At 46.8% G+C, this 12717-nt stretch overlaps 1 protein-coding gene across 1 annotated transcript in view; it reads left to right on the top strand.

The window, feature by feature from the left end:
- Window positions 1-819: 819 nt before the first annotated feature.
- The window catches only part of TTC9 (tetratricopeptide repeat domain 9), a 33100-nt gene continuing 21202 nt past the window's right edge, over window positions 820-12717 (top strand). Inside the window, exon 1 of the mRNA XM_068399458.1 lies at window positions 820-1177. Within this exon, the coding sequence (XP_068255559.1) occupies window positions 820-1177 (358 nt within the window). The remainder of the gene's footprint in view (window positions 1178-12717) is intronic.

Here is a 12717-nt window from a genome sequence, read left to right as displayed (position 1 = left end):
ATGTTCGAGGCATCATTCAGCATCGACCCATTTTTCAGCAGCACAGGGGAAAACCTGATTCAGGAAAATCAAAGACCCCAAGTGGCAGGTGCCAAGGCAGTTGCGGGGCCTTGGCTTTTGCTGCCCTGATGCAGAGGACACAGCAGGCTTGTTTGCCTGGCAGTCATTTGCCCAGCAGTATGGGGTACACACACAAAAACACCTTGGGGGACCATGAGCAGGTTGGGGGTGGTGGATGGCCACTGGTGGGATCTGGGAGAGGAGAGGGAAAAGGGAAATTGGGGTGAGGAGGGGAAAGGAGGAGAGGGAGATGATGGGATCCCTGCCTGCAGACAGGGACGTGAGAGCCCAAGGCGCAGGAGGGCAAGGCACAGGGAGGGGAAGGGACTCGGCTACCGGGGGCTGGAGAGAGCCCAGTCTGAGGGAGAGCAGGAGGGCGGCTGGGGGGTCCGTGGGGATGGCCAGTTTGGGGAGCAGAGGAACCGGGCCCGCACTCGCCCCTCGCCGGGTCAGCGCGGCGAGAGGGGGGCGCAGCCGGCGCAACCCCGCACCTCGGCCTCGCCCCCGCCGCCCCACGCTGGGGCGGAGGTCGCGGCGGTGCGGGGGTGGCGGTGCCCGCGGCGGGCGGCTGGTGGCGAGGGCGGGCGGAGGCGGGCGCCCCGCGGGCTGCGGGGCGGGGGAGGAGGAGCGGCGGCCGCCGGAGGATGGGAGCGAGCGGCGGAGCCGGGGCGCGGCGAGGGGGCAAGGCCGGGAGCGCGGCGACGGGCGCCGCGGCATCGCCCGCGTAGGGCGGCGCGGGAGCCGGGCGGCGCCGCGGCCATGGAGAGGGCGAGCCCGGCGGCGGGGAAGCTGAACGCCGGCGGCCGCGGGGCGGGCGATGGGCACGGCCCCGCGGGGGGAGCCCAGCCGCGGGCAGCGGCGGGCGGCGCGGAGCCGGGCGAGCTCATCGGGCGGGCGCTGGATTTCAAGAGCGAAGGGGCGCAGTGCTACAAGGACAAGAAATTCCGGGAGGCCATCGGCAAGTACCACCGCGCCTTGCTGGAGCTCAAGGCGCTGCTGCTGAGCCAGGAGCCGGCCGGGCAGCGCCCTCCCGCCGCCGCCGCCGCCTCCGGGCTCAGCGAGGAGCAGCGGCAGGCGGTGGAGGCCATCGAGGTTGACTGCTACAACAGCCTGGCAGGTCAGCGGGGCCGCGGGGCGTGGGCCAACGGGGTCCCCCCACCTTCGCCGCGCACACCTCCCTTCCCTCCGCAGAACAGCCCTGCCTCGCTCCTCTGCCCATTTCATCTCCTTTCCTTCCGTTGCCTTCCATTTTTATTGTTGCTCCCACGTTTGGCAGAAAGTGCTGCCGGTGCCCGGCTCGGAGCCCAGCTGCCTCGGGTAGCGCTGGGGAGGGGGTGCAGGGCCAGGCCGCTGCTTGCGCTGGGGCTCGGCTGCAGCCCCGCGGCCGCCCCAGCCCTTCCCGAGGGCTGCTCCAGCCGGCACCGATTCATCCCCGTGTCCTCTTCCCCTGGGAGACAGGTGACAAGGCAGCGGTGCGTACGTGGGATGCTCAGGCTTACAGAAATTGTGGCTCCTGAACTGGCCAAGATTGCATGCTGCGTTTTTCCCTCAGCCCGAGGTGTCCTTCAGTCCTTTAACCACAGCTCCAGTGTTGGTGCCTGTAATTAACAGTATTACAGGGAGAGAGAGACTCCTTCTACCACATTTGATGTAAGGAAGGGGAAGGGTTTGGGCGCTGCTGCAATAGCTCCAAATAGTACTAGATATAAAAAGAATTTTTTGGCCTCTTAGCAATGAAAGTTGAAAGCAAATACAGTACTGGCTTTTCGCTAGCCACCAGTCACCGCTGTGGTCAGTAGACATTTGATCATCACTCCCTTTGCTCCCTGCCATCTGTTTGGAGGTGCTGCAAGAAGATGGAGGGGTGGGGTGGGGGGTTTAACTACTTTCTAGTCTGATTCTGAGGTCCTTACAGAGACAGAACTCCTGTTGACTTCAAGGAGCTTTACCCAAGCAAGAACTGCAGGATCAGAGGTTATTTTTGGTCCCTAGCAGCACATGGATTTTTTTCTTCCCAAGCCTGAAAGCATCTCTAAAACAAAAACTTGTGCCTAGGTACGTACAGGGAAGTGAGTGTTCATAACCTGAACAAGATGCACAAAATGACGACATTAATAAAGCAAGCTCTGCTGTTTTCCAGAAGGATGAAGGGTCACTCTTTACCATTTATATTCTTGGGGGGGAAAATGGCAAAAATCAGGATTTTAGTGTGTCAGCTGCACCATCACTTGGCTTTTGGCTTTCTAGACAGAGCTGGTTAGCTTGGTTTCCCGTTGTCTAATGCTAAAAAAGATGCAGAATAAAGCAAATGGTTTGAAACACCAAGCCAGAATCTTCTCTTGTCTTAAATCCATGCCAATCTGTTATACTCAATATGCCTTTTGGGATGTAATGGGGGGCACAATTTAGCCCCCTTTCATTGTGTTTTCAAATACTCTTCCTTCAAAAGCCTGTTGAAATTGCATAGAGGGAGAGGGAGGTGAGATTCCAGAGCGATACCGTAATTGCACAGCCATAATTTTGTCTCTATCCAAATTCTTGTTCACAGGTTTATTAAAATCCATTGTATTTGGCAAGGAACATTTCGATTGGCAGGGTTATACAAAGAGCCCATAACAGTCTGAACAGTATAGCTTGGTGAGTTCCTGGGCTTGAAAAAGTACTCACAGGAAATATCTCTGCTAGATACAACTGAGACGTGGTAGGTAGAAGGTAAATGAAGTGGGAGGGAGGGATGCAATTTGCTTCTGTGACACTTTCTGCTGAGTACACAAGTTCCACTTGCTAGAAATGTGTCCGCTGCTGCTGACAGAGTTGTCCCGGGAAATGGTCATTGTCCATCTCATTTATTTACTGTTTCGGGTTTTTGCAGGGAATTTTTTTCACTGTTGGTTGTATTTGATCTTGTCAGCAGTAGCGAGAAATGTGCTCCATCTTTAACCTAGATTTGAATTTTTTTCCTAAATTTAACCAGTGTGAACACAGGGGGAGATGAGTATAATTAACCCTGGAGTTGCAAGCAGTGCTTTTCCTGGCATAACCTCACAGCAGGTCAAGGTGTCATTTTGCATAGGCGGTTGTCACATGTTTTCAGTAGATGGCACGTACAGAGCAGAGAACAGCATTTGTCTTGGAAATGCGTAGCTTCACGTGTGTCTGCTGGGCTGTCTGCAAGCAATTTTAAAGAAATGCCCTGCATGTTGGAGAGAGGAGTGTGCGGTTAAACTGGAATTGCAGTATTGCTACTCCTAGCCCAGTCCCAGAGCTCCCATTCTAGCAGGAGGATCTGTAAATTCGTGTCGGAAGGGAAGAGGGGGAGAGACTTTCCCCAGAACTGTCATCATAATTAGTATACCTTTCTAATAGCAACTTCAAGAGGTGCAGCAGTGGGACTTTATTTTCTAAGTAAGTGTCGTGTAGCAGAAGCCACCAGTTTCTTTACACAGCGGGCGCTAGCAGAGGCACCAGTGCATACTGCTGGAGTTGAAGTCAGTGTTATTCGATACGGGGAGGAGAGGAGATGCAGGGAGTTTTGCTTCTGAGCACTGAATGGGTGCCTAGAGCTGTTTTTAAGATAAATAAATCTGCATAGTGCAGAGAGCATAACAGCAGTACATCTTAATTCTAGAGAAGGCAGTTTTTCACTTAGCTCTGATTTATACCCAGTAGCATCAGCAGCTGTCATCTGAGTGTCCTTATTATCGAGTTCTTTTAACACCTCCGCTTAGTCTCTAAGCTTAGCATTTAAGAAGCCCACCTTGCTTTTGCACTGTTATTTTTCATGTGGCCACCACACATCCACCTGTCAGAGATGTTTTGCATCACAAATATAGATGCACGCACACACAATTACTTGTTTACATGCAGCATACCAGGCAGAGGAGAGCATCAACTATGGATAAATATGCACTTAGACAAATAAGCAGGTGAGAAATATACACCCAAAGGGGATTTGGGGCAATCTCATGGGTGAAGGCTGGGGTTGTTTGGTTTTTTTTTAATCTGACTGATTACATGAGTAAGAACATGTGAGCAAACACTAAACTGTTGTCAGTGCCTGTATTGACTTGCAGAATGGAAATTTAGGCACAAACATGCGCACAGATTCTTGTTTAGCTCCCCTTCTTTTGTAGAGCACCTTCAATAGGCAATTCTCATAATGCGAGGTGGCGTGGCCAACTCTTGCATTTAATCAGCGCCCCACAGTATTTGGTGTGTTTTCTAAAAGTTCCCTGTTGTGGAGCTGCGTGGCACCCCCACAACCTAAACTATTTAGCCTATTTCAAAGGATCCCAAATCTGCTGGGTTTTAAATTCTTGTGATTTTTTTTTTTTGTATTTTAAATTGGCCTAGGATTTTCACCACGTGCCATTGACAGTGCTGCTCCCATTTCTTTCACTAAGCTACTGGCTGGGCTTCAGTTTAAGCTCCAAGAGTTTTGCCTTAAAGGGACTCTCCCTCACGTCTGCAAAATCCAGTGCTGCCGCGTTCTTACACAGATGTGCCGATACCCCTTCATTTTACCACGAGTCTCTCTGATAAATGTCACCAGATGCAAGAGCAGTAGCATGGTCAAGGCTCCCAGAAGTTGCTAGAGTAGGCAAAGAGAAAGGCTACCAACAGCACAGAGCGTTGCAGAATGAATGTGGGGCTGTAAGGCAAACAGTCGGTCCTTTATGACTCACTGACGGTCTCTGACCTTGAGGAAGTCACTTGACCTCTTTTTGCCTCTCTCAGCCCTATTAAAAAATAAAGAACAGAGACCACAATCTCATCCTGATGATGCATTCAGCTGAGTTTCCCCCAAGTCAGTGGTTTGTGTTCTTTTAAAAAAAGATGAATGTATGAAGAATGCCCACAGAAAAGGAAACTGGCCAATTATCCCTCAGGTCTCAGTCTGCTTTCCACTCCTGTAGCATCTTTGATCTAGAAGCAGCTTAAATGCTTTATGTACTGCATGCAGGTAGGGATCATTTACCTAGTACAAATGAAACCATTACTCTCATTAAATGCAATAATCATCTTATTCCAGCATTACTGCCTAAACGTTTATAGGATCAAAAGCACTATGTCTGCTCTGCAGAGAGAAACAAGTCCTAGTCATTCCAAAGCAGCAAAATGCTAAGGGTAAGTGTAGTTTTCAGATGTTGTGGTGAGGGAATGTTGCAGTGCGATAAGCAAACCTTTGTTGGTTTTCCCTAAGCATGCAGAAATGCTAGAGCTAATCCTGGCAGAAGAAACGGAACCAGAGAGAACTGGGGACAAGGAGTGGTGCTGGGGGATCTGGGTTTCTAATCTTCCCTCTCTGCGCTAACCAGTTGTATTATCTTCACCAAATCTTTTCATTCTTCAAACCTCAGTTTATCCATTTGCATTTATGACCTCTTGGGAGTACAGGAAGGCTTTGTTAATTACATGAATGTAAATTAAGTGTAATACATTTATATACCTGTTCAGGTATGTTTAGTTTAGTATAGGAGTCTTGGCAGGAGGGCACACATACCTGCCCAGAGTATTACAAAACGTAGCCATCCAAGATACATCTCAGTCTGAATAATGAAGTTTGGCCTCCTGCACTGTCAGAAACGTGCACTGGTACCATTCATGACTATGCAAAAGTCATAGTGACAGTCCCACAAAACATGGCACTTCCAGCAGCATAGGAACCTCCTAGCACCCTCGGGCTCCAGACAGAGGTGTGGGTACTACTCCCAACCATCACCAGTTGCACAGATGTTGGTGAGTAGTCCCACTGAGAAATCCAAGTAAAAATACTCATAATACTTAATCCAAGTAAAAATATAACTAAACATGAGAAAAACTGGTAAAACTTGTCTCCACTGACCACCCACCAGAACTTCTCACAAGGAGTCTCTGCTAAAATCCCATCCCAGTATATAGCTGTTAACAAGTACAGACTCTACCAGGACACATGGTGCTGTGGGTGTTAAAGCAGTCTTGGATTGTTGCTTGATGCTAAGCTTTTTTTATGTGCTGCATCAACAAAAAACACCCTCTGTAAGTATGCCATGCAATGGGAAAGAGAGACAGCAGCAAACAGAGCAGGATGTGGTCTGCACTTTCAGGGACTGAGGTGGGAGTTTCCCAACACTCTTGGTTTAGATACATCTACCCAGCCAGAGTGCATGGGAATATCTTGTTTTACAGGCCTGATGCGATTACTGGTCCAGGTAGGTGCAATTGCAGCAGAGAGTAAACACAGATGAATACATATGTTTTTTTAGTGATAGGCCCAAACCCTGACATGTATTTAAGAAAGAAGTGGGATTGGAAGCCATTGTCATGAATTACTCTTTAGAAATATTCTGTATTTACCTATTCCCTTTCATTTTGGAAGACAAAATTCTCCCTGCTCAGGGAGGAGTTGCTTGTGCATTGAGAGCATGGGATGGAAATACATCCAGATGTTGGGGCAGGGGGGTGGGAAGGAGGAAGAGAAAGGATGGCAAGCTGCCTCCAAACGTGGTTTAAGTGATACATGTCTGACAGCATGTCTCTTGCTGCGGCAGGAGATGCATTTTCCTCTATATATGTCACTATTCTTCCCAAGCCTTTTCAAACCTTGAGGCTCTGGTGAAGTTTTTTTTGCAGCCATTTCTACCACATGTTTAATTCCCTTTGCATGAGGAGAAGCCTGTCCGAGCTGACCTTGTCCCTTGCCTGAAACAGAGGGTATTGGGAAGGTAGAGAGCCCCTTGCCAGACTGCCCCGAGGAGCTGAAGTCTTGGTGAGCTAGATCCATCCAAGTCTAACTGCAGCTCACCATGGGAGGTGAAGCAGGAGATGTCAAAAATGACAAAGCTTCCTCAAGAACAAAGTGGTAGTTAATTTGTTTACCTAAAGAGTAGTGGTTGTTCTCCACTTGAGAACACTGGTATGTTTTCTGAGACTTCTGTAGTAGCATGTCTTGCCAGCTTTACTCCATCCTCTTCTGAAATGGTGTACTGGAACTTCCTCCAGCAAAAGTCCTGCAATGAGTCACAACCTCTTCACCTCCCAAGATTTCCATCAGTGCTGTGCTGAAGATGGTTCAGCTGGTTCAATAAAACCTGGTGTCAAAATCAAAGCTGGTTCCAACTCTATTGCTAAATACACCCATGAGCTCCATGGTTACCTCCTTTTCTGGGAGCTAGGCCACCTCTTTGTGGTTTAGCAGGTGGAGCATCCTTCTCTTCCTCCTGTTTACTGAGGCTCAGACCCAGAAATTTCTAACCCAACTCCAGATCTGTTTCTCCAGCCTTTCTCCTAGAACTGCTTGTCAGTTCAGCAGCACATCCGCAGTTCCTCATCAGTGTTCTCTGAGCAGTGCAACTGATGCTCCAAGAACGGAGGGTCATCAGAAGTTTTCACATTAGGGTTTTAGGATGAGATCTAACGCACACATGATAAAGGAAGTTGCTGTGAGGAAAGGAACAGTAAAAGTAAACAGTATGTAAATAAAAGGGGAGGTCTAAATGTTGCCAGGTCCCAGTTTCTTCTTGACATTGTGCCATCTCACAGAAAATAACATACAAAGGACTATGAAACTGAGGAAACAAAATGAAGACAGGGAGAAAATACATAAAGAAGTTTTTTAAAAAATTGTAGCTATTTATTTCTTCTTTGTTCTCTCACTTCAGGTATGAGGAACTAATACAGAAGGAAGACAACTGTTTATTAATCTTGTTTTCAGTTTACTCAGGCAACCGTACCAGTAACTAATTCTGAGAGTTAAAAATGCTTTGAAAAAGAGTCAATATTAACTATCATTAATTAGGAAGTTGTTACTAATGGCTGCTCAGGAATCTGTCTCCTTTTGTTCATTCCTGCACTGCATCTTAGATGGGAAACAGCAAGCTTAGGACATTGATTGATGAATGCAGGTAAATCTTCTTGTGGTGACGTGGAGCGTTACTATTCTGTTCTCTTTAAGAAAGGTTGTAGAGTCAGCGCGGTTTCTGGAAGCTTTGCTGGAGTTGCTGAAGCTGGGGCACGCTCACTTGTGTGAGGCTGGGAAGTGGTGGCAGGACACTGTAGGTCACCCTGTTCTTATATGCTTGCCTAGCCTTTGGCAGCCATTGAAGGTGGGGTTGGAGTAGAAAGTCTGTCTCAGTATAGTCATTTGGAGTTTAGGACACTGCTAGAAACAATACTAAGACAATTCATGGAAATGAATTAGGCACAGTCACGTTTTCTCTCTGTGATAACCCATGGCAGAAGCGACAGCTGGGGGCAATGATCTTTAGCTGTCATAGCTTGACATGCCAGAGCTCATCTGTTACTATCCATAGGCAATAGCTAATGTCATGATCTTTACTTCAAAATCCACTCCATTCTCTCCACTCTCCGAAATTCTTGACGTGCCATTGCCCTGAGGCTCATAGGCTGGGTAGCACCATCTGCTTCTCCTTGGCTTTGTCCTGTGTACCCAGTTCTCCCATCATGTTTCTCAGCTCAGGACTCGGGGCTGCTTACTCAGCCCGTGCCTTTGAATTCCTCTACTCACTCTCCCAGTTGCAATGCAGTCATGTCAGATTTTTTTGACCTCCCAGACAAAGTTTTGTCCCTTTCCAGGCTTCACCCATCTTTGTTCTGCCAGTGAGGTCCTCTCATCCCCTTTGGTCTCATGCTCTGCCCCAGAGCGCCTTGGTGCACCTGATTCCTTTGAGCTGATTTTACCTGTGGTATGTTAGTTCAGGCTGAACCTTCTCTCCCTTTCTGGCTCTCTTCAAGGCCCATCTCTGCTGTGACACCTACAGGAAGCCAGTCATTTGGTGCTGGTTACCTGTTTATGTATAACAAGGAGGAGCACCTCTCCGCAACAGCGTGTACATGTGCAAGCATGTGACTATATTCCATATCTTCGCACCCATTGTCGTTCACCTTTATAGATTGCCAACTCTTCTGATCAGGGGCATGAATTTTAACACATGCTTGTCCTCTGTAGTCATGATCACAACTTTGCCTGTCATAGCAGCATGTCTTCATCTTTAAAGCCCTAGGCTGTGTAAATCACAGCCTCAGAATGGTTCTGTAACAGCCTCCCAACAGGAATCAGGGGAAAAAGCAGTCTCATGCTGTTTGCAGCTCTAGCAGTTGTGGATCTGTTGCCAAAGAACCCAGAATTGCCTGACAAGTCTTATGGCCCAGGCTCCTGACTTTATCATGACATTGCAGTCCTATTCACTCATATGTACCATCAACAAGGGAGGAACTGCAACTCTGTACACGTCCCTAGGTGGAGAGAACAGCCATCCCTAGGCTGCTGCATAAGCCTCACAGGATTCAGGACACCAATCATTAGTTGCAAGGCTACAGCGTATTTCCTTCTCTAATACATCCACATCTGACAAGTCAAATCCTTGCCCTACTAAAGCAATTACTTTTCTAGCCACTGCTCAGTATGCCCTTTCCTTCTTCAGTAGGAGCACTGCCCATTGCATTTACTTCCTGCCAGTTTAGGGGGCTGTCACGTAGATTGTTCTGCATCAATGGCAACAGCAACTCCTTTCATATCAGAGCGGCAGGCAGCAAAACTCTGCTAATCTAGCTGTCGATCTAGTTGCATGGGAGCTGCTGGAAAGGAGCAGCTGGGTCAGTCAGCAAAGAGCCACCAAACTAGTGTTCCTCAAATTTTGATTTCAAAGCTTCTGTGATGCCCTGATTACAACTGTCAGTTTTCACACCTCTGGTCTTACTCTGGCCTGGCCACATCAGGGACATCTAAACAGCTCATTTCCTACTTGAGGAAACTCAAGTGAGATATCTACTTGCTATAAGTCACCTTATTCTGTAAAGCAAGAGGGTTCAGAGCCCTCTTGGTAGAACCTAATCAGGCAGCAGTGGAAATTTGCTACCTGTCTGATGCATCTGTAAGGCTTTGCCTAACATGCAAAGACTGATTTCAGATCAGCCCAGTTGGATGCTGCTCATCTTAGGTATTTTCCAACTTGAAAGACTTAGCTCTTGACTCTAGGCAGCAGAGCTGTTTACTGCTATCTGAAGCAGATGTAGGGGAGAATACAAAACAAGCAGTGGGGTATCTTTGCCCTGCACATTTCCTGGTGTAGTGTGTGGGAGAGGAAATTTACTCCTGGAAGCAAATTAAAAGCAGAGGAAGTGTCTGGGACTTGAAAATTTATGTCAGGCCTTTAGTGCTTCCTTTGGCTATTCCTGGGCTGATGTGACTAACAAACATCTGCCTCCGGTGTGCTGTCCCTGAAGTCACCATCTAATCCACAAATTCGCCCGGATATGAAAAGCATCTTTATGATACAAAGAACAATCTTTCAACCAACTGCAGGGAATAAGCTGTGGGAATTCGCATTCCTCCACTCCACTGCTGCTCTCAGAGAGGAAGAGGGGAGAAATATTTACGTTTCATTCACTCTTTCAGAGAATAAACAGGCGCCATGGAATGGCCGTAGCCTCTCCCAAACAGAAGCTTCCCGGGGAGGTCATCACCCCACCCAGGTGATCTTGCAGAAGTAGAACGATGAGGGAAGGAGTTTGTTATGATGCTCTGGAAAACCATCGTAAGCAAGCCCTAGCCATCACTCTGCAAAGGCACCTTTTTTCTTGTCTAGTGCTTCAAAAAGAATCAAATCAGAATCTCTGCGCCATGTCTGTAGCAACAATTCTCTCATCAAACAATACAGTGCAAAGTTAAGCCTCAACTTCTTCAGTCACCATATATTTTTAATACTAGCATAATTCAGATCTAGATTACTATCCTCTTAAATGCTTTGCAGTAATTAATTGCTTAAGACATGGTAGTACATTCAAGTTGCAAGGAAACCAGAGCAGCATAAGATCCTCACCTGTACTGGAAGTACAAAGAAAATTTTCCTTTATACATTCTCTAACTACTGTGATGGAGCTCAAACTTAGGCAGCTCAGGAGCTTTGCTCATGGGGTGGGGAGGTAAATTAAATTAATAGATTAATACAAAATAATTTTTAAAAGCCAGGGCTGATTAACTTGGAGTACAGTGCCAGAAGGTATCATGGAGTTAAAGACCCTAATAAAGTTAGAAAAGAAGGCTTAGACACATAACTGATCAGAACATTCACTGCTGTATTAGATAGGATAAAAACTATAAAGCAAATATTACATTTTCATGCTTGAGAACCACTGCTGACTGGTTTGGATTTATGAATAAACCTCTCTGAGATTTTAATTTCCCTGTCCACAGCCATGTCACATAAATGACTCAGTCATCCTGTGATCAGCCAGCACATTCACATCCTTTTCCTCTTTGGTTGTTTTCCTCTTTGTTGTGAGCTCACAAGCTCACAAATTCTCCCAGAAATTCCTATTAGTCCCAAAGAGCATCGTCTTAAATTTTGTATTATTGACTTCCATCCCAAATAAATGTACTGCTGTCCACCAGGTCATGTAGTTCTTTTTATATGACATTGTTGTCCTTATCCCTTTTAACAGTACCTTTCAACTTCACACTATTAATAGGGCACTCCTACTTTTACATCAGGGGCATTAACAAAAACACTAAACAAGCTCAATTCTGAAATAAATTCCTGAGATATTCCACTGCTAGTGATCTCTATTTACAGACCAATATGCTTGTCAGCAGAACTCATTTCAGCTTCTTTGGCCACCACATAATTCTTATACTGTATCTTCATCTTCCCTAGCTTAAGCAAAAAGGCACAGTCCAGACAAAGAATTGTATTACTGGGCTGATACAGTACAATGATTTAAGTGTTCCTGGTGCCTGAAAACAAGCTCCCTACTTGGGATGGAAGTTACCCTCCACGTGCTCCAAATCAGACACGCTCTCGTTCCTCCGCTGCCAGCAATGCATCGCACAGATGTGGTTTATGAAGGGTTTGGGAATGATGTGCGTTCTTTACCTGAAGCTCTTTGCCACCGTTTATATTAAAGAGAAGACATCTTATTAGAGGGCTGGTTTATATGTCACTTCATAGTTCAGACCCTGACTTTCTCAAGCAAATAATATACTGAATCATCCCTCTGGTCTTTATTTATTCATTTTCAGCCTGATTTCCAAAGGCAGTGAGTCATAAGCAAGTATGTTTTCTGCAGTCTGCCTGTCAGTCCCCTCTCAATAACTTTCAAACCTGTTGGCCAGCAGATTTGATGGAGGGACAGATGTCTCAATGGTACTTTTTACAGTATAAATTGAGAGCAGGGAAGAGGCAAGGACACTAGAGGTCCAACTACATGAAAGGGTGATGCTTAAGCTTACTTTACATCATCTATCAAAGCTCAGCCAGGTGACACAGCCTGACACAGCCAGGGTTAGTTGGCTCTGTTGCTGACAAACCACTCTTCTGTGTAAGTTTTAGTGCATTTTTAAGGAAAATGAGGTTTCAAAAGCTTTGTCTTATACCTCTCTCTCTGCACCTCGTTGGAAAACAGTTGACTTGGGCATCCTCTGCCTCTTTGATTCTGTCAGTTGTTCTCCTCTCCATCCCTCCCACAGAGGCCATAAAGGTTTCTCTCTCTTTCAAAACATCATTAAAATGGAAAGGCTTTGGGCTACACTGGACCTGAATAAAACACATGAATGGGTTATTATTTTAATGAAGGAAATGTTCCTCCCCATTTGACCTCCCCATCTTGCCAGATGAGTCTTTTCAGCTAGGGAGAGTTCAAGGAAAAACCAAAAGCATT

The sequence above is a fragment of the Nyctibius grandis genome, chromosome 4 (genome assembly GCF_013368605.1).
Source record: "Nyctibius grandis isolate bNycGra1 chromosome 4, bNycGra1.pri, whole genome shotgun sequence".
NCBI lineage: Eukaryota > Metazoa > Chordata > Aves > Nyctibiiformes > Nyctibiidae > Nyctibius > Nyctibius grandis.
This window is presented reverse-complemented; position numbering and strand designations above follow the sequence as displayed.